This window comes from Phoenix dactylifera, chromosome 6, assembly GCF_051530095.1.
Source record: "Phoenix dactylifera cultivar Ajwa chromosome 6, Ajwa_hap1_PhDact_Kaust_v1.1, whole genome shotgun sequence".
NCBI classification, from domain to species: domain Eukaryota; kingdom Viridiplantae; phylum Streptophyta; class Magnoliopsida; order Arecales; family Arecaceae; genus Phoenix; species Phoenix dactylifera.
This window is the reverse complement of record NC_143195.1, coordinates 23,574,049-23,596,849: the sequence shown is the minus strand read 5'-3', so window position 1 is coordinate 23,596,849 and position 22,801 is coordinate 23,574,049. Positions and strand designations below refer to the sequence as shown.

At 38.6% G+C, this 22,801-nt stretch overlaps 1 protein-coding gene across 3 annotated transcripts in view; it reads left to right on the top strand.

Annotated features, from left to right (window-relative positions):
* Positions 1 to 21,059, top strand: part of LOC103710320 (transcription factor EGL1-like) — a 56,523-nt gene extending 35,464 nt beyond the window's left edge. The window contains exons 1-8 of one of the 3 annotated variants that reach the window (XM_008795991.6): positions 12,260 to 12,759; positions 13,218 to 13,469; positions 15,101 to 15,197; positions 15,341 to 15,355; positions 19,029 to 19,085; positions 19,174 to 19,605; positions 20,241 to 20,681; positions 20,770 to 21,059. In XM_008795991.6, the coding sequence (XP_008794213.4) occupies positions 13,282 to 13,469; positions 15,101 to 15,197; positions 15,341 to 15,355; positions 19,029 to 19,085; positions 19,174 to 19,605; positions 20,241 to 20,681; positions 20,770 to 20,841 (1,302 nt within the window). In that variant the 5' untranslated portion in view covers positions 12,260 to 12,759; positions 13,218 to 13,281 and the 3' untranslated portion in view covers positions 20,842 to 21,059. Of the gene's footprint in view, positions 1 to 12,259; positions 12,760 to 12,984; positions 13,470 to 15,100; positions 15,198 to 15,340; positions 15,356 to 19,028; positions 19,086 to 19,173; positions 19,606 to 20,240; positions 20,682 to 20,769 lie in introns of those variants that run through there. The other 2 variants (XM_039126822.3, XM_039126821.3) reach the window with 2 other exon arrangements.
* The last annotated feature ends 1,742 nt before the right edge of the window (positions 21,060 to 22,801 follow it).

Below are 22,801 nucleotides of genomic sequence, written 5' to 3'. Positions count from 1 at the left end.
ACTCCACTGTTGGAAGTTAGCTCGCAAAGCGTATGTGCATAAGTACCCTGTAGACCTAAGACTGTCACGGTGACTTGTAAGCAACTTACTGTACTTAGGCATTGGATGACCTGAATTTCTAATTCAGGGATCGGAAGGATGCTGGGTGCAGTCAAGTACTCGTGAAGTCTGTGTATGAGTCAAGATGTGACCGCTCCAGATTTTAGGAGTTGATGTCTCACTGTATTTCAATTCAATAAAACCTTGGCCAGGATAAACCAAGTGTAGGTCACTTGATTTGATTAATTGAAATACACTATGGATGACCGGACCCAGAGTTCGACAGTCCACTCTGAGGTCATCTTGAGCATCGATGGTCATAGGGATGAATTATGCAACAACCATACGTCTAGGTTCTTGAATGTTGCTTTGCATATTTGACCAATCCGGATGTCGGGTATCATTGCTAGATGGTCACCTCGATTAGTGCATGGAGTAGTCCATGTACTACCGGTTTAGTGTTTGAACCTATCAGAGTCACGCATATTAGTCAAGCTAAGTAGGAAGGTCTTGACCCAATTTAATTAAGAATTAAATTGTGGGTCATTTGGAATTTGGTTCTGTCTATGTGCAGCTAGCACTGAACATGAGGTACATGCTAAAATTCATGGATGAACAACTAATTAAGTCTGTATTTTGAGTCAATCAAGTTTCAATTAATGTAATTGAACTTGATCAGGACTCAATTGTTGAGATTGGATTTGATTGGGTCTCAATTAGTATAATTGGGCTCGATCATGATTTAATTAGAATTTAATTTCGTATTTGTTCTGATCTAAGTTGGACTTGGATCGAGCCGAAACTGGACCCAATTGAATCTCCCATGAGTCGGACTCATGTAGAATTTTTTCGGGTCAAAAATTATTCAAATGGGCTGTCAATTTGGTTTAGAACCAAATAGGCTTACTTTTTTATTACAAAATGGGCTAACCTATTTCCTATTTGGCTAATCCCCATTTCCCATTTAAATGGTTGACGGCTGACCTGTTTTAAACTCCTGTGGACCCATGGACCCTTAAGCTCATGGACCCTTAAGAGTTGCTTGTGAGCCGCGATGGAAAAGAAATGCCTGGGAGCAAAACAGAGTATTCTCCATCCTTGGTTCAAAGCCATGCCGCGCCACCGTCTGGCCTCTGGCCGCTCTGCCGTCTGGATCGGAATGTCCGGTTTTGAACCGGCTACATTCCGGTTAAATTTGATTTTTGAAATCCGACTGTTATCAAATTAATTGGACGATTTTCTCTACATTTGTTTTTGAAACGAAACGTTACGAATCTTACATTTAAATCGATAACGGCAGCTCATAACTCCTCTTAAATCCTCTCTATGTTGGCCTATAGATAGACCAATATTTTCCTCTTGAAATAGAGAACGAATTAGAGAGGAAAAATCAGAGTGAATCTGTCTGTGAAATCTTTGGAAGAAACTTCACAGACAGAGGCTTCGGTGGGAGTTTTCTAAAGGAGAAGAGGAAGAGAGAAGAAGTGGTGCTTCTCTCTCAATCTTCTCTCCAGTGGCAAGCATCTAGATCCGGTTTTCTGGTCTTCTCTCTTCTCCTCTGCGATCGGTCCAGAATCGAAGCTCTCGGGTTGGAAACGGAAAAGAAGGAAGAAGAAGAAGGAGAAGAAAAGAAAAGTGTTTTCTTCTAGGGTCCTTTTGCAAAATGTGTTTTTGCAAAATACAGAAATCATCCAACCTTCCTGCGAAGCTCGACGTGCGCGCGAAGTAGAGGGCCTGCAGATCCAGGCCTCGTGAAGCAACGTTCAAAGATCTAGATCCGGTCTACTTCGACCATCTTCCGCTGCGGGATCGAGGTATGGTTTACATATTAGTATGTTTAAGATTTATAATTGTTATAAAAAAAATTAAAACTAATTTTCATGCCTAGCATCCGATTTTATCGGACAACTCGGGAAATTTTCACTTCAGATCCTAGCTTCGGTATCGATCTTCCCCAATTCTAAGGGTCATACATAGATATCTGAGAGTCTTTGAAATAATCATACCTTTTTCTTACAATATACACATAGGTGGATGGAAAAATACTAAATGGCATGATAAAATTGGTGCTCAATAGACATGCTATTTTTATTAAAAATATTCATGAAATCATTTTTTTCATAATGAAGCATCATTTTTATAACATATATGCTGATCCATAATTTTTTTAAAAATATGATATCTTTACTAGCAAAATCATATGTATAGAAAATAGGATAATTTTAAAAATAATAAGAAGTGTAAGATCTACTTACCTCTTTTATCTTAGACTGTCCAAGTTCACTCAACAGATCTGCTAAACCTATTTAAAAATATTAAAAGCAAAATTAATTTTTATTCGATGATTTTAATAGAATTAAAAATAATAAGAGAAGGCTTGGCCGAGCGCATGTGTCAACCCTAAAGGATGAATTTTTATGATTACAAAATACTTGAGATCATGTTGTGTACTAATGACATTGGTCTAGTTGTGAAGATTTATAAGTCAAGAAAAATCAGAAGGAATGAAGCAATACAAAATCATAAGTTCTTCGCAAATATCTCATTGGACATGTTCTAAAAGAAAATGATCTTAATCTAGTCCATGGAGATCAGAGAAGAAGTCTAAAGTTTTTTGTTTGAAAGACTTGAGTCAACTTCTAAGCAAAAAGGACAAGTTCAAGTTGATTCTGATAAGTTTTATTCAAGGAACACAGTCAAAGAGTCGACCCCCGCAAAACATGAATCGATCCTTGTGTAGTTTAAAGTAAACAGAAAGTTTTTACCGCCTGAGAAAAGCTTGAAGAGTCGACCCTTGTTAAAAATGAGTTGACCCCCGAAATTGAAGAGTCGACCGTTGCGTTTGAAGAGTCGACCCCTGCTCAGTCTCAGCACCGGCCGAAAAACTAAAGATGAGCCAACTCTTGTGTTTAAAGAAGCGACTCCTAATGAAGATGAGTCGACCCTTGTATTTGAAGAGGCGACTCCTGATTAAGATGAGCCGACCCTTAAGAATTAAGAGTCGACCCTTTGAGGATGACACAGCAAAAGCCTTCTCAACTATTTGAAGTGCCGATCCATAATGAACATGAGTCAACCCCGAGCTACATGAGTGGACCCTTGTACTGCTGGGACCACAACGGGAAGCTGTGAACGACTTTTGTCTTCTTCTGTAACAGCAAAAGATTCTCATCAGAACGGGAAGAAAGGAATTCAAATTCCGTCGAAGAATTTGTCTATAAATATGAGGGAACCTCAGAATGGAAACAAGGAGGAAATAGAAAAGATTCTATAAGAAAACAAAAAGGTTTCCACTGAGAAAAAGAGAGAAGAAAAGCTTAACAGTTCATCATCCTCACCGGCACTGAATCTAAAACTTTCTTCTGTGAGAAAATCAGTCGAAGCTTCTCACTGCATTGTGAAGAGCTGCTGTTCGGACATTGGAACATCCTTCCACAGCCAACTTCTTCATCGGCTTCAGCTTTTATTTTCATTGATTTACTCATTATATTCTGAAGCTTTGAGTTTTCTAGTTACAACATTCTTTTAGTTGGATTAATTGTTGCTGTAACAGTTTTATTGATTTGAAACTTGTAAAGGCTCTTCCAAGCCTCGATTAAAAGTTGTTGAATAGGAAATATTCAGCAAGAAAAATGTTTCTAGTTGGTTTATCTGAAAACCAACTGGGTTGTTTGTGAGCCCGGAAAAACAAACGGTGTAAAGTTTTTGGTTGGTTTGTCTGAAAACCAACTGGGTTGTTTGTGATTCCGAAAAACAAAAAATTTTCGGTTGGTTGCTTGGGAAAACCAACTGAGTTTTGATTGTGAGCCCAAAAAACAATCAGGCTGTAATCTGCTGGGTTATAGTGAAATCTCAAGCTAGGCTTGAGGAGTGGACGTAGGTGTTGGGAGTGCACCGAACCACTATAAATATTGGTGTTTGTGATTGTGCTTCTTCTCTTCCTTTCCTCTGCATATTCCTGACAGTTTTCATAACTTTATTCACTATCATATTTGTGCATTCTTATTTCCGCTGCTAAATTTTTAAGATAAAAGTAACTCATACTCTCTTCACGTTTTAACTTTAACTATTTTTTAAAGAGACCCAATTCACCCCCTCTCTTGGGCTGCACCTCTGGGCAACAGCATGGTGGTTCCAAGTAGGTCTATTCTAATCGATTAGCTTAATGAATCATAGGGTACACAGTTGATTAAGGACAAGGTTATTTAACAAGATTCATCAATTGTAGTTTCGTAGACATCAGCAGGGCCGGGGTGATCAGTCTGGCAGGCTGTTCGGGCACTTGGACAATTCAAGGCTTCATTACAGGTGTTAGTTCATGGATCTACTTAGTGAGAGATGAAGAGAGCAAAGAAAGGGATGGGTCTTCTCTTTCTTTTTCTTTTCCTTTTCTTCTTTTTCATCTTTTCTTTCTTTTTCTCTCCTTTCTTGGCAAAATAGGGGATTAAAGGGGTGGACCGGTGGCTGTGATCGTGGTGGTCCGGCGAGGTGGCAACAGGCAGAAGTGATAGGCAGTGGAGGGCAGTCGACCGGTGAAAATCAACTTGAAAATAGGGTTGAATAGGGGGTCCCATTGCTCGATCATACTCGATTCCTAGTCCACTTGTTAGCGGCTGGGGGACCAACTCTAGCAAGAAGCCAATGCAGGAGGGGGCCGAGGCCTTTGGTGATGAACACCAGCGGTAGAGATGGCTAGAAGAAAGCAAAAAAGCAAGAGAAGAGGAAAACAAAGATGAAACAAAAGGGAGATGTCATGGCGATTTTTGGTTGATTTCTTGGCAAAATTTGACGTGAAACGAATCAATAGAGAAAGAAAGTTTGGAGGAGGATTCAGGGCTCTTATTGGCTCCAGCGAGTGCTGTGGACCCAATTTTCAGCAGGTACAGATGGGAGGTGTCGAACACCAAAGGGAGAAGAGAGGGAAAGAGGGGTTTCTGGTGATGGAGATCCATGGAGGGGATAAGGGGCCTTTTTAGAGAGGAGCGTTAGGGTCCTGGTGACATTAGGACACCGAGGAGATGTGGCAGAAGCCTCCTTCCAAGAGTCTTCTGTTGCTCCCATTCATGTGATGCACACAGTCCAGCTAGGTCGGGCCGCAGCTGGGTCTCGCCGGTCAAGTGGATCGGGCTAGACTGGCCATCACATTCTCCCCTTTTAAAAGAGTTTCAATCTTGAAACTTAGCATACCTTAATTCTTAAACAAATGAGGATACTTATTCTTAATCTAACATTCTACCATTCTTTCGCTACGCAACTTTGATCTATACCCACTTTTCTAAGGCTTAAAATTTGAGACTGGCTTGTATTAACCTTATCTTCCTTATCTAAGTGATGCAATTCTTAAATGAAACATCTATAAGAATAACTTTCTTAAGAGAAATGACAACACATAGTGGCTCATTCAATTCTTCAGATATGTAGTTTGAAGAGGTAGGAAACTTGGGAGATGCAAAGGAGTAATAAGAATCACAATCAAATAGCATAGAGCATCTATGGTTTTGTCTAGAATGGTACCTATCACTACTTGATCACTTATACTGGCATCTTGCTGGGTCAAAGACAAAACCCATGCATTCCCTTTTTATTTCTGGTCAGCTGGTTTGACAAACTCTGAGTTATCCTTTTTCTTGATAGGGAATCTCGTGCCATATGTCCCACCTCGCCACATGAAAAGCACGCTCCTAGCTTATTGAGACAAAGTCCATGATGATATTTGCATAGTATCAGTAGGTCGCAGCTTCCTTATCCTTATCTGAATTATTTATTGATTTTTTCTACCGGTCATTTGGAGTTTCTCCTGGTCTAGGACTTTTTTTACCTCCTTTCTCTTTTTTTGATCTTTTCATATCATATTCTACTTTTAAGGCCCTTTCTAGCATGTCTTTGTTGTTGTTAAAATGGTGAGAAGATAAATGAGACCGAATCCCATATCGTAGACCCTATTCAAATCTATTACCTTTGCTTCTTTAGGACTCTATGAACTGGGGGTAGAAACGACCTAACTTGTTGAATTTATTTGCATACTCTAGTACTATCATATCACACTTTTGCCTCAAAGCCAAGAACTCATCCTTTTCTGGTGGTATCACTAACTTGGGGAAGCACTGATCATAAAATATTTTCTTGAACTCCTCCCATGTTAGTTGTTTATCATTATTTCCATACGCAGGTTTCATAGTAGTCTACCAAAACTTTGCATTTCTCTTCAGCATCGGTATGGCTAGCCTGTCCTTCATGTCATCGGGATACTGTAGTGCATAAAACATCTTCTCTATTTCTCGAATCCAAATCTCTACGGTCAGATGATCAGCTCTATCCTCAAATGTCAGCGGGTTGGGCTTACAAAATCTTTCGTAGTATGATGATGCATTCGCAAAACTGCTCTTCCAAGTGCAGGAGAATCGCACAAGTAGTAAAACTCGGAAGTCCGAGGTCGAATCCTCAGGGAACAGTATATGTATTATTAGTGTAATTTCAGATGATTTTTGGAATTGAAAACAAAGAATAATATGTAAATAAACAAAGTTCAATGAAATAAAGAGATGGTTAGGGATCTGGAATCCCCCTTGATGATATTGCATCCAAGAAATAAACTCTTCGGTTCTTGATTAAAGATGTAAAAGTAGAATAGATCTAATCATGGAATATATTTTATGGACATATGAACTCAACTTCTAAGCATTCATCGTGCCTATTACATCAACGACAAATCAAATACTAAAGCAGTCCATGCATCAATAAACATAAATCATTAAAGAACTATCTAAAAAATAATTATGCAAGAATCCATAACACATCAAAAATATAAATCAATAAGAGCAAACGTTCAGAATTTATTTCAAAGAAAGCAATACATCAAAGGTTCCTCCATCATCCTTCACCTAAGAAATCAGCCTCTCATTAAAAACATTATCCTCCCTCTCATTTTTTTCTTTTCTTTTCGGAAACAGGCCCCCCCTGTTTCTTCCCCTTTTTTTTTTGAATGGCAGGGGCTGGCTCCTCTGTTTTTTTTTCGAATGAGAGATGGCCCCTTCCTTCCAACCGAGAGAGAGATAATCCCTGGCCTTCGACCCCCTTGATTGCACGTGGTGGAGACAGACGGATAGGATGAATCCCGGGAGATTGCGGACTCGGACGGAAGATCGCGATCGCTTGCATCACGGGAGGCTTGCACGCCTGGTTCATGTCTATCGAAGAGGGATCGCGGACAGCTGGGAACACGTGAGATTGGGGCACGGATGCTGGGAGGCTTGCAAGCGAAAATGGAAGATCGCAGCGCCTTGGATGCGGGAGAATCACACGTAGACGACTGGATCGCTTATTCAGAAGCTGATTCGGAAGGGGCGCACGGCTGGGAATGGAAGGATGCAGAGGATCTCGAATCCGAAAGAGGTGGACGCACGGATGGATCACGATCGCAAAAGCTGGGATGCGTGGGCTCGCAGGAGAAGCGGACTCGGACGGAAGCTGGTAGCAGGGCCTTGGACACACGGAAGAATCTACTGAGACGCAGGGACGCGGAAAGGAGCTAATCGCACGTGGAGAGGAAGCTCGGACACTGGAAGGCTGGAACGCGGAGATGCTCGGGAGATCTGATCGCGAATCCGGAAGTTAGAGCTCGTGAGATGCGTGGGAGGATCAGTCGGATGCGTGGGATGCTTGCGATGTTGTGAGGCATCGCGGGATGAAGTCAGGATGCGGGCCCTGGGAGATGCTGTAAACGCATGGATGGAGCGGGAGAATCACAAATGGGCGGCTGGGATTCGGATGACACACTGGTGACTGGTGGGGGAAGAAATCTGGAAACGGAGGATGCTTCGCGAAAGAATGAAGCTGCGACGAAGTGGACGGGTGTAGACATACGCTGCTCGAGTGCAAATGTGCTCGACTAGGTTTAATTATGCTCCAGCATGATCAGGCTTGGGGTCTTGCATCATCCCAATTTGTACCAAATGCCCATTTAAACTCTGATTTTTGATAATCAGTGCCAAATAAAAATATAAAATTAATGCAGCACTTTTATCATTATTTGTTAGCAATAATACTAATTTAAGTAATGTGTAGATCGCACTTTTGTGCTCTCATCAATGACTCCAAAGATGGTGCAGGTCGAGGAGCGATCTGTATTTATTACTGCTGTTGAAGAAGCTGGGACACCACCTAGCATACTCCAGCAATGTTTGCCGAGTGGCTAGCATATCTGGAGCCTGCTCAACTGGCTCGTTGACATCTCCTCTTGTTCACACTCTTGCTCCTCTTCTCCTAGCAACAAAATTTGCCAAGATTTCCTCCTCTTGTTGCTCATTGTCGCCAATCAAAATACTAACATTAATCAATTTCCATGGTCGAGTAACAGTATAGTTAAGAAAATCTGTCTTCTCTTATTCAACTAAATGGAACCTAACTAAATGAGACCTAACTACCTATTGCTATACTTTAAGTATTACCATGAAAACCTGTAGCTATGGTACCATAAAATTTCATGCCCTAAATTCGGAACATAATATAGCTATGCTACCAAGGAATATAACCCACGATAATATGAAGCCAACAATTACATCTTAGCTTCCAAATCTATCATAAACAAAATATAATAAAAGGATCTAATTTCATGATCTATTAAATAATAAAGCAAACACCGGTTCAGAGTATCTAAATCCAAATAAAAATACCCAAACTCATAATTCTTGAAATTCAAAAAATTACTAACTATAAATTCATAATCAATTAAAATACTAAAATTTTTCTATACAATCTGCAAGCTTGGCTGCACAAACTCCAAGCTTGGACCATCCGTCATTTCTAGTGATCCTATTCATCTAGAAAAAGAAAATAAAAAGAGATGTAAGCTACATAGTCGCAGTAAGTAAAACTTACAATACCTTTATCATGCCTCGAATCCATCATTCGAGTCGGCCACATGACATAGCTGCACACTCCGTTGGGCAAGGCTCTAGAGAATATGTGAGGCTTGAAAATTCATTACAACCTCAATATCTGTGAATAATATTTATCTCAATTCATAATAAGTAACAAAACTTATATAATTACATAATTCAATCATCCAACTGGCATCAATGATGCTTTATCTATTCATTCATTCACCCATGATCCCAACCATAGCCAAGTACTAAGTAACTTACAATTCTAAAAAAAAAGAGGGGTGTGGGCTTTACGGCCTAGTAAGAATCTCTACATATTCATACCAATATAATAATATACTTTGAAAATAGCAATAAGCAATATCAAAATAAAAATATAAATTAAGAAACCTCTTTTCAACATCCAGTATTTAATTAAACTGACAAATATTCGTAAAGACAAGCATCAAATATCCAACTATCAAAAGATATATATATATATATATATATATATATATATATATATATATATATATATATATATATATATATATCACAAATACCAACAAGTAAGACCTTTTATTCTGGTTTCATGTGTCTTATCAACCATTTCTCATTATCTTGATTTTAAGTTTTATAGCAATTATTTTTCTAACTTTGGACTAATCAAGATTATGATCCAGTCCAAAACTGCAAAACAAATTTCACGCATAAGCTTGTAGAGGCTCTCCCATTCATACGCTCGTGGATGCTGTCCCATGCATAAGTTTGTGGAGGCTATTTCTCGCATAATCTCTTGGACATTGTTCTGTGAAGGCTATCCAATGATGAGGTTAGTCCAAACCACTTCTAATCCATCTGATTTACATGCTATTCTTGTCAAATAAAATTCGAATTACACAATGTATTTCTCACAATTTCAAAGTAATTATAATCATAATTCATATAATCATATCTCCAATGACTAATATGCACATATAATAATCATATAAGTATGCTCATATCGAAAATAATATAATACATACCATCTCATACAAAACGAAATCCATCGATACAAATCTCACAATGCAAATCCAGTGGTATAAATCAACGAACAAATATATATATTGGTGATTAGGTGTAGGATTTCTTATCTCTACAGCAGTCCAACGCAGCTACAATGCTATTGGTCCACCCCTAACATATACAAAAATCAATATAAAACAACTTGTCCATGATCAATCCTTAGCAATAATAATTAAAAACATTGCTAAGTTCATAATTCAAAATTTTTGATGCCCAAGTTACCTTTATCCCCAATTTCTTGATCCTACCTAATACATAACTAATTAAATAAAGAAATTAAGGATTTACCTTGATTTAGGGATTAGAACATAAATTCCCTTGCTCAGCATCTTCTTGTCCGTATAGCATCGAATCAATAATCAGACTAATGATGGAATAATTTAAGAAATAGAGAAAAAAGACACAACAAACCAAATAAAAGCATCCAACAGCCTGAGTGGTTTAGATCTAGCTAATCGAAGTATCAAGAAACAAGTCAAATCAGATTAAGGAAGGCAAGACAGGGGCATTAAGAATAAGGCCCAAGAATGCTCATCACCAATGTACTTGGTAGAAGTCAACAAGTTGGAGAACCCTCTATTTGGGGTCAGCCTGGGGTCCACAAAGTAGGAGTCTTGGGCTCTCTACCCGATCCAATATACAAAATAACATGAGAGAGAGAGGGGAAGAGAGAGAAGAGAGAGAAAGGTAGAGAGAAGAGAGAGAAAGAGAGTGCAAAGAGAGAGAGAGAGAGAGAGAAGAGGCTCTCTTCTTCTCCACAAAATAGGAGGGAGCCCATGTCTCTTTTTATTCTCAGATCTGATGTTGCGACGGCCAAGGATGGACCCTTTGTTGTAGCATCACTGGCGAAGATGGTCGGCTAATGTATAAGAGGTGAGGAGAAACTAGAGAGAAGGCTTCGATCCTTCTCCTCTTTCCTATGAATTCATGGCCAGCACCCACTTATGGGAGACCAGTGCCTTGACGTGAAGCTTCGGAGATTTCGAAAAAATGGTAGAGACTGGTAGTGATCGGCCGAAACCGACGCCAGACAACAATATACAAGAAAAGGGGTCAAAACAGGCACTCCTGCTTTACATGAAATCACGACAATTCGCCAGTGCAAATTAAGGTGGTAGTGGCTAAGAAACCAGAAAAAAAAGAGAGACAAGCGAACAACATTTACCTCAGTCTAGCTGCTTTTTCGGCAAAGAATCAAGGAAGAGATTTGTTGGAAAAAGCTAGAGATCAACAGCATTGGCTCAAGCATTCGTCGATGGAGCTAGGAGGAGGAGGTAACCCTATGTAGATGGGAATCCTAGGGTTTAGCCGGTGTTTGGATCTACCTAGGACTATTGGAGTCTGGCGATATCGGAGACGAAGAAGACTCCCAACGGCCTGCCTTCTTTAGGTCAGCCCACTAGCCCATGGAAGCTGGGCTATTAATCATATTTTTTTCTTAGAACATACAATAGGTAGATGAAAAAATAATAAATGGCATGATAAAACATGCTTCATGTACATGCTATTTTTATTAAAAATATTCACGGAACCACTTTTTATAATAAAACATGATTTTCATAATACATATGCTGATCCATAATTTTAAGAAAAATATGATATCTTCACTAACAAAATCATATGCATGAAAAACATGATAATTTGAAAAATAAGAAGAAGCATAAAATAATTACCTCTTTCTTCTTAGACCGTTAAACTTCACCAAGCGAACTTGCTAAACCCATTTAGAAATATTGAAAGCAAAATTAATTTTTATTTGTTGACTTTAATATAATTATAAATAATAAGAGAAGGCTTAGCCAGCACATGGTGGTTCTGAGTAGGTCAGGTCTAAATGATTCACTCAATGAATCATAGGACACAGACTCAATCAGGGCCAAGGTCATTCAACAAGGTTTATCAATGGTGGTTTCAAAAACATTCAACAGGGTCGGGATGATTGGTCCGGCAGGCTGCTCGAGCACTTGAGCAGTTCAAGGCCTCTTTGTAGGGGTCAGTTCGGATACATAGGACATGGAGACAACATTCTTCACTGGAGTCCATGGGTCTACTTAGAAGGAGAAAGAGAGGAGAGATAAAGAAGAGAGAGAAGAAAGAGATGGGTCTCTCTTTCTTCTTTCTTTATTCTTTTTTTTTCTTTTTTTTTTCTCCTCTTCTTTCTTGGCAAAATAGGGGATTTAAGGTGTGGACCAGTGACTATGATCGTTGTGGTCCGATGAGGTGGCAGCAGGAGGTGGTGACGGGCAGCGGAGGGCGGCCAACCGGTTGAAATTAACTCAAAAAGAAGGCCGAGTAGGGGTTCTTTTTGCTCAATTGTTCATGCATCCTAGTCCACTTGTTGGCGTCTGGGGATCCAGTTCCAATCGATTTCTTTGCAAAATCCAAGCGGCAACAGATCAATAGAGAAAGGAAGGTTGGAGAAGGAGGATTCAGTGCTCTTACCGGCTTCAGCAAGCACTATGCCACCAATTTCTGGCAGGCATAGTGACGGGAGGCATCGAACACCAACGAGAGAAGAGAGGAAAGGAGAGGTTCTTGGTGATGGAAATCCATGGAGGGGGTAGGGGGCCTTATTATAGAGGAGCCCTAGGGTCCCAGCGACCCTAGGTTTAGCTCCGTTCAGGAGTTGTTGGAGAGGTGGAAGAAGACTACTTGTAGGAGGCTTCTGCTGCTCCCATTTCCACGATGCATGCGGTCTAGCTGGGCTGGGCCGTGGCCGGGTTTGGCTGGTCAAGTAGATCGGGCTAGACCGGCCATCACAATAGTCCTGCTGACATGCAAGGAATAAGGAAGTGTATGCTACATTTCTACTTGTAGGGTACTGCTTTTCATAATTAACATTCTAGTAAAATTGTCTACCTGTTTACTTTCAAATGCACTGCCTTATCTTCATGGAAATTTTCACCACTTAAAATGGACCTAATTCATCAGATGACTCTACGAGCATCAAAGGTATTTTTTACCATATGGTCCTGCTGATATGCAATGCTTAATATGTGTATGCTATATTTCTCCTTGTAGGATGCTGCTTTTGATAATTAGTATTCATATGATAGAATTTCTTTCTTGTGGTTTTGTTTCATGTAGAGATGTCTCTGTATCTTGATCATGTATTTTATTTATGTTTTTGGCCTATTCGCTGTGTCACGAAGGTGCAATTTTCACAGGACTATCATTCCTTTATTTTTACATGGATTTGAGTTCCACCTTTCATTTTTGGTATCTCCTCTCCTTTATCTTGTTGGTTTCTAGGGTCTTAGCATGGCGTGATGGGTACTATAATGGTGATATAAAGACGAGGAAGACTACTCAGCTAATGGAGTTTAAAGCTGATCAAATTGCTCTACAGAGAAGTGAGCAATTGAGAGAGCTATACGAGTCTCTTTCAGCAGGTGACAGCAAACAGCCGAGCACAAGACCTGCATCACTATCACCTGAAGATCTGACAGAGGCGGAGTGGTATTACTTGGTTTGCATGTCTTTCACATTCAGTCCAGGCCAAGGGTACCTTACATCTGAAACCCTTAAACTATGTTTTCTACATCATCATCTTTACGTTGTTTTTCTATTTTTTACTAAACTTAATCCAGTTATGGAGGTTTTTCAGTCTGATATAAGAAATATTGACTAATGCACAATATTTGCAGTTATAACTGAATTTGGCTCATAATTCATCTTCTTTGACAGTATTAATACTTTGGGCTGTGTATTTATTATATGTTCGCTTGAAACATAGATTGCTTTTCAAAATTAAAAAAAAAAAAAAAAAACATAGAAGATCCATAGTTTAGACCAAATTTATTCTAACTTCTCATAGTTGACCAAACTATTTGACGTGTTGATGCCAAAGCTAATATTAAAGGTAGAGTAAGCATCTCTCTGTAAGCAATGCATAAGACTCGTTTAAGAAAAAAAAAATGTCATATTAAATATATTGTGCAAAGCATGCCTGTTGATCTTTGGGACAGAACTGAAAGAAACTGTCGATAGTGTATTTTTATCCCATTATCAACCTGTGTGGAACCATCTAATTTAAATTTCTCTTATTCATAGTCATTGTGTGGAACCTAGTCTTCTCATCTTGCCTATGCTATCCTAAGGGCTGGAGCACCAATCTGGGGTATGCATGAAGCCATTTCCAAAGCTTCAAACTTAAGTGCTACCAAGCTAATTGAAAATGGAGCAATTGCTTTACCCTGATCAGGATACCGCGACATAAGAGATCCAATCCTTCAGGGATCATGGCAGTAGTTGAATGCTGTCATGAATAAGAACAACTCGTGGAACATGTCTCGTTCAAGCATGCACAGAGAAAAGCAAATAATTTAGCTGATCAGCAAATATTTATAAGAACATAAACTCAAATGGCTCAAATTCTAAACCCTTCTTAGTTAGTAATTTTTGTAAGTTGCCATGTGGATTGAAAGCTGGGCAATAAAAGCCGAACAGAAAGAAAGTTCTGGTACGCTACTCATTTTCTATTTCTATCACTGGTGATTGACTATCTTTTATAGATCCGTATGGATTTAAAAACCCCTTTAGACCTACAATCAATTGTTCTAGATGTTACTTATGCATTGAGCAGGCACACAATGGATACTAAATGTAGAATCAAGTGCAAAATGTGGAGTGGAGCATATAGATCATTCATTATCTTATATATGAATCAAAATTTAGTTGGTCTCGATGTCTTTAAACCTTCTACTAAAATTTAGATCACCTAATTTTTCTATTTCAAGCTTCCAAATGCAAAGTTCAGTAACCTATGAAACATTTGATTTTTCATTCCAATACATGTTTCATGTTCTTTGTCATATTATTGATTGATGCAAAATTAAATTTCTTATTATGTACTATTTCGCATTTTGCATCAATAGGATTTTGTCTCAGATCCTACTTGTGAGATCTTAGCTCTCTTTTATAATTTGATGCACAATATGATGCCTATTGTTGTTTCTAATCTTTCCCTCTCAGATGTTCTATTTGTGAAAATTTCTTTAACATTATATTTGACTCCACTCCTTTGAATTCTTTGAGCCCATTTTAATTAACTTGCTTGTTGCCATGCTTCCCTGGTGATCTGAGCAAAATGTTCTTTTCAAATTAGTATTTATACTGTTTCATTTGCTAACCAGGTTGCCAGGTAAAGCCTTAACAAGCAATCAGTATATCTGGTTGAGCAATGCTCAGTTTGCAGATAGTGGAATTTTCTCACGCTCTCTTTTAGCGAAGGTTAGATTCATTGGCATGTTTTTCTACAGATGTCTTTGTGCTATTATTATGTCAGCATAAATGTAGGAACTAATTCTTTTACTCTCTCATCCAACTTGTGAATTTCTCTTCATTGGATCGGTTTGCATCACACATCATCTCAGAGTGCATCTATCCAGGTACAATTATTTTCTGTTATTCAGAAGCCATGATATGTCCATAATATTTGAGCATAAATCCTGTTAACATAACAAATTCTACTACTAATTTTACTTTGAAATAGAAAGCCATAATACCATACTATCCCTATAAACATATTTGTTCCATGAATTTGCTTCTCTTTTTCTTTTGGGGAGGGGGCTTGAACCCACCTATAAATATTATTAAATAAAGAAATCTGCAAGTTTACCCTCACAAGGGAGGGGAATTAAGCAGGAACAGCAAGAAATTTAAGGGAACATAGATAGATACCATCATTTAGGTTGACACCAGTCAAAGCAACATAAAACAAGTCAGACAGGAGTAAGTAGACTAAAAGCATACTTCGTTCATGTTGGCTGATTTGTTCAGTAATACTCATCAATTTCTTTCCAACCAAAATCTAGAACTCACTGCTAAGGTTACCATATCCAAAACCTTCCTGTTGGAGCTCCAAATACATTTTTTTTGCTGGATGTGTCATAGTTAGTCTCAGTTTTGTTAATTACCTACATAAAGAACGGCACTTGCATTGGCCAAGTCAACCTGGTAATGCTCATGATGCAGAAATTTTGCTGAAGGCCTTGAAGATACCTTTGGTTGGAATGTTTTGGGGAGGTAGGGAAGAGAATGCCCATTTGGTCAAAATTCTTTTGAAAGAACATTTAACTCCAAGAAAATTGGTGAGTCATGTGTTCATATTCTAGCTTTTCCAAGTCGGAGTGCAATTGTCTGTCATTTTGGGAATTAAAACTTCCATTTTAAATGGCACCAATCTGCTCACTTTTCTTACAGTTGTTTGGGATTGAGTATGTCAATTTAAGGAATCATGTTCGTTCTGTTGAACAAAAACTAGGTTTTGTAGGCTAGGATCTGATACTTTGTGCTTCAAGTGTACGTGCACCTAATTGTTTTGTTTTTTTCTGTAGTCTTTTTTCCTTCTAACCTAGTGGTCTCACTTGACAAGGATCTTGTTTCTTTTATATTTAAGATCCTATGCAAGGTTTACTGAACTAGTATTAGGAGTTTTACTGGCCAGCGTGTAATGACCCGTGCGGGCATGTGTTTAGTTTCACATCGGTTATTAACCGGGTAGATCTTAGGTACTTATACAAAATTAAGGAATCCAAATAATACTTTCTTGCTAGCCATTTTGGGTGAGGTCCTGGGTTATTATAAATGGTTTCAAAGCGGACCCGGCCTATGACTCATGTGGACTAAGGGGTATTGTAGTACAAGCTCTTTGAGACTGATCATGGGCCGATCGGGATGTTTATGATTAGATTTGAATGGATTTGGACTCTTAGCCTGACGAGGAGGTCAAGCATTAAACGAGGGAAGTATGTAATGACCCATGCGGGCGTGTGTTTAGTCCCACATCGATTAATCGCTGGATAGATCTTGGATATTTATGTAGAATTAAGAAATCCAAATAATACTTTCCGGCTAACCATTTTGGGTGAGGTCCTTGGTTGTTACACAATGACTAATTTGGTATGGTATCAGTATGTACCATATCGAGCTGAGGCATATTGGAACTAGGGAGAGAGAGAGAGAGGAAGAGAGAGAGGGGGGGGGAGGGGGAGAGAGGCATATCGATGATCGTTGTCTTGAAATAGAAGATCGAGAGGAAGGTTATTGTCATGGTTATCGTTATCTTAGAGAGGAAGATCAAGAGGAGAACTGAGGGAGAGGGAAAGAGGGAGAGGAGATTCAAGATCAAAAGATTGGGAGAGAGGTAGAGAGGGGGAGAGGGAGAAGGAGAGGGAGGGAGGGAGAAGAAAGGGGGGAAGAGAGACATACCGGTTAATGGAACCCTAACCCTAGTTGGTGTCATCATTGTAGAGCCCATGTAATCATATCGTCACGCATCATCATCTTGGATAGGAAGATCGGAAGGAGAATCGAGAGAGCCATAAAGAGGAGAGGAGAATCGAGATCAAGAGATTGGAGATAGGAAAAGAGTAAGGGAAGAATCAAGAGAGAGGGAGAGGATTGGGAGGGGAGGAGGATTTATAAAAAAAGATTCCAATTGAACCGAATCAACCGACTGAATAATCCATGTAACCAATTGGTCTAGTTTGATACACCCAGAACTGCCTGTTTCAAGATGGTTCTCGGTCCTTGATCCAATGTATTTTTAATTTTGTTGTTTTCCTTTAGAGAAAAAATTTAAGGAAGATGTCGAACCCACTTATTTGATAATACCATGCATACTTGCCTGGAAAGGCGAGCTAGTATATTCTAAGTACAATACACAAGTTCTCAACTAAAATACTTGGTAATCTAAATTCATTCTATTGTTTAAAATTATAATAACAACTACAAATTTACCATCTGTTGTGGCCAAAACTCATCTTCTTTTGCAAGATTGCTGGCAAATGGTACGCACATTGTTCCCTTTTGAAGCTTCACATTTCTACAGGGAACTTAATTGTCCAGAAGATTAGATGGCGGCTTATGTGCCCAATCACATTGGAGTTATATTATGGGATTCCACAGTTGATCTTTCGGCTCATTTTTTGAATTTTTTATTTTCTAATTCCCATGGATGTATTTACACTAGAGTAGTTTAATTTTTTCAATTTACCCAAAAAAGCCATAGCAGCTCGAGGGTCTGGGTTTGCTTCTTGGATGATGCATCTCAAAAACATCTAGACTTGGATAATTATAGTGTAGGTGGGTCTCCCTTCCCTCCCTCTCTCTCAAAAAAAGAATAATTTGAAATTTGAAATTTGAAAGTAAGTGGAATCAATTGCATATGTATAATATCTTTAAGTGACTATTTAACTTAAAAAAAATTGATGTTAGAATAGTAAAGTTGGAGGTGATAGAAGGTATTTAGTACAAGAGCTATTATTTAGAATTTTAGTACAATCTCTAGGTTAAGTGTAAGAAAATGACTGCAAGAAAACAATAGGAGACAAGAAAGAAGGATCAGGCTTACAGAAAAAGGAGCTTTGTCATTTCTTGAGTTAGGTAACTCTTTCTTCTCCTTGTTATCATTACATTTTAATTAGAAGTCCCTAAATAAAATATATGAAACTCCGAGCTATTTAAGACTCCTTTTATCATATGAGGGTTTCTGTACATTCTTAATCTAGAAAAATTAATTCTTTAAGTACACATTTTGGACAAAAGTAACAAAAGGAAGTAGATATTGACAAAAAAAGGGAGCAATAAGACATCTCAAAATGGACCCAACCAATCCCTTTCTAGATTTGGCTGAATCTAGAAGAGTCATTCAATTTGTTTATTTTTTTATTTTATTATTTTTTTGGGGGATAGTAGAATATATAGTTCCTTTTCCCCACCTCCGAATAAACATAACACGTGTGCCTTAATTGGAGCACATGTTCACAGTTTAAAGAGTCATGAAGAGATTCTCAAGCCATTCATCAATTTTTCTCTGTTTGATCGTGACCGGTTATGGAAGAGTGCGCATTGTAGTTATCTTTGAAGATGTTCATTAAATTCAACATTAAACATATCTAATATTTATTATTTCTTTTCTTTTTTTGCTAAATTAGGAATTTTTTGACTTGGCCGAATTTATCTTGTATCTCAACATCCTCTTTGCATGTCAAGGTGAAATAGTAGCTTAAAAATTTGCAGCATTCATGCTTAGTACTAATCTCTGCATCTCAAATGCAGACTGTGGTGTGTATTCCCTTCATGTATGGTGTTCTTGAGCTGGGTACAGCTGAATTGGTAAGTTCGTTGTCATTCACATGTATGGATATAAATAAAATCATCTATACTTGGAAAAAGTTTTGAATCTTGTTTAAATCATTTCAAGGTTTTGGAGGATCCTGCGCTCATACATCAAATCAGGACTTCCTTCTGGGAGCTGCCAATCCCTGTTTGCTCTGGGCAATCTATATCCAGTTCTCCATTGGCTGAAAAGGATGAAGATACCTTGTTCCCTAATCTTGATCATGAAGTTGTTGACACGATGGTTTCGGAGGATCATCACTTAATGGCTGCTTGTCTGGCCCCTTTGGAGAGTGGGCCATCAGCTGTCCCTTTTGATATTCATTCTCATGTCCTTGACAAAGAGAATGAGCTAATCCAGGATAAGGTTGAGGAATTGTGTGCAAATATCAGCGAAGAACTTAAAGTAGGTTCTCCTGATGCTAGTGCAAGTCATGTGTTGTCGGAGAGAAGGAGAAGAGAAAAGCTAAATGAGAAGTTCCTTGTTCTCAGATCACTGGTTCCTTTCGTTAGCAAGGTAACTAGATTTGCGGTTTTAGCTGTCTGGGCTATTGCCATCTTCGTGGCAGAATGAGTAACAACACATCCTCATAAAATTATTTCCCTGGGGAATCTGGAAAGGCCCATTCTTTAAGTTGTCCATTGGAGACAGCAACTAGAATTGCGTAGTTTAATAAAATATAGCTTTCATGCTGTGTTAGTATAACAATTGAGTCGCTAGATGTGATATCTTGAATTATGCTTTCTTGAAATTAAAATGAAAATCATTTTCTCATCATTTAGATAAAGATTAAGTAGAATCTTGTTTGAAAAATTTATTTTTGACGATGATCTGTGGATTAATCTTTGGTAATTGTTAACAAAGCTTGTCATATTTGTGCACCTGAGTATAGGAAATGTGACACTCTCTTGCTGCTAGATATCAAAATTTCAGAAAGACTGTAAAGAGGCCATTAGTTCTGTTATGTTTTATTTTTTAGGGAATACCGGTCATCTATTTTCCTTCTATTTCAGAAAGACTCTTTCTTTTATTTACTTATTTATTTGAGAAAGTTGGAACTGTCCTGTGGTTGCTCTTTTTTCTCTCCCAGTTTTCTACCTTAATGCTAAATTATTTTTTTATGAAGAAAGAAATGTTTGTAATTCTCTCAGGTTGACAAGGCATCCATCCTTGGTGGCACAATAGAGTATCTGAAAGAGCTTGAGAGAAGGGTAGAGGAATTAGAATCTTGCAGAGAGTTAGGGAAGCCTGAGCCTAGAGGAAGAAGGATGCATCCTGATATAGCAGAGAGGACATCTGATAATTATGGCAACAAGAAGATTGCAAATGGCATGCAGTCTTGTGCAAACAAGAGGAAGGCTTGCGACATCGATGAAACAGCGGTCGAGCATTGTGGCGTCCTGTCAAAGGATGGTCCAGTTAATGTTATTGTTACTGTGATGGAGAAAGAGGTTCTCCTGGAGCTGCAATGTCAATGGAGGGAATGTTTGCTTCTTGAGGTAGTTGATGCGATACGCAACCTCCATTTAGATCCTCTTTCTGTCCAGTCATCCACTGGTGATAACAATCTCGCAGTGACCATAAAAGCTAAGGTTTGGATCACTTGACTGATGAATTGCTCTCTCTCTCTCTCTCTCTCGGGTTACTAATTTGCATCCTTGCTTTCAAAATTGGCTGCAGTTTAAGGGTTCAGTTGTAGCATCGCCAGGAATGATCAAGCGGACACTGCAGAGAGTTGTAGGTAAATGTTGAGGATAGTTTATTCTGGTAGGCCCTATACTAATTACCAATGTAAGAAAATCTTGAGGTTGTAGAATACATTTAAATTTCTGGTGAGCCATGAGAACATACTCTGGTTAACATGTATGTGACTTTGTGCAATCCCTTCCAGTTGTTTTATCTGTAACTAGGCTCTGCTCCTCTGTTGACGATTTTATTTATATCTGTCTGGACATCTATAACGTTTACCATGTATTCTTCGCCATGGTGTTCAGTTTGATCTGATCCTTATCTAACAGCTCGCAGAACTAGCCATAATCAGCTGCATGCAGTATAGTTTCAAACTCATCTGTGTCTTTGAAAGGGCCAGAATAACTAGTCCAGGCCCCAACCTATTAGAATGCCAAAGTAACCCACTGCCTAAACTTCCCAGGGTCTTGTCACTGTCAAATTTGATTCATGTCTCAATGCACATTTGTGATCGGGAGATGTATTATCTGTAAGAATATATTTATTACTAAGATTTCATGGCAGATTGCTAAGTCTCCTCAAATTGGCTAAGATTGGGGATCACCACCTCCTTTGGCATTGAAACCAAACTGCAAGTCTCAGTTTTATTAATGGAACATGCCAACATGCTCCCACTTTCTATGCACAATCAAACTCATTTATTTTTTATAATATACATGTACATACTAGAATTACAAGCTCATACAAGTAAGCACATATAGGAGGTTCTTACTTATACCGGCCCCTTAAAGTACATACAATTCTCTTTGCAAAACAAACTATTATTTTTTATATTGTAAAATAAATATTTAACCCTATTAGCATGACTTAAAGAAAGGAAAGGGATAATATGGTCGACGGTAAGTTGCTATCCCTCTTCGCATGAAATAGGTTGACAGTTTAAACTCTAGATTTCATATTCTAGTTCCAAAATTATGAGGTGTCAAAATCAATCGATCAAATCCATAATAAAATCATTTATCATCATAATATTCTAAAATAATATATTGCATAATAACATACTATGCATCAAAAATAATATCACTCAAATGTCATGAATATAATAATTTAATGATTCCTGATAAACTTAAAAAAAGTGATACATTACTCACCTTGCGAACGCAATCCAATTAACCAATCCAATTAATCTCGAAAATTTTCCTTAGAGCCTAAATATCGAAAAATTATACTTCCAATTAAAATTCATCGAAATTATAAAAACCTTCAATTCCAACACCCTCACAGCATTGACCAAGCGGAAGTGCCTGATACCCATGTCGATTCGATCAAAGTGAAATTCATCAAATCATGCTCGGACTAGGGCATCGATGATTCAACAAAGATTGAGGCAATCAAATCTAACAGTATTTGGCAGGGACCAATGTGGGGGTTGACATGCCGCCTGATGACTATAGATCAAGGCCATTCACCGAGGTCTATTCAAAGTCACTGTGAAGAGTCTCTACTAGATCCAACTATTCTAGAGAGAGTAGAGAGAGAAAAGTCAAGTAGAGAGAGAAAGTCCAATAGGAAGAGAAAGACAAGACATGGAAAGAATGGGGAAGAGAGAGAAGAGAGAGAGAGAGAACAAAATTCTCTCTCTAACCAAGGAAGAGGAAGGAAAGAAGGTGGCTATAAGTGGTGCCCGGGGTCAGGGACCCATGGCTGTTGCCATTGTGGATGGCGGTCGATGGCAACTGACCGCCAACGACAAGAAAAAAACCCTCCTAAAATAGGGGTTCAACCCCCCATAACCAATGAAACCAAGACATCCCGGCGATGGGAGCCTTGGCCACAACTACAAACCATCATGAGAAACTAGGTGGCAACCTTGGCAACAAGATCTAACAGCATTACTGGCCAGAAAGAATGAACAAAATAAATAAAATCCAAAGAAAATATATGAAAATAGAGTACCCATTCTTTTCGGCCAAACTCTAGCGATCACCAGCTGAAAACAAACCTCCAAAGGTTGCGAAAGAGG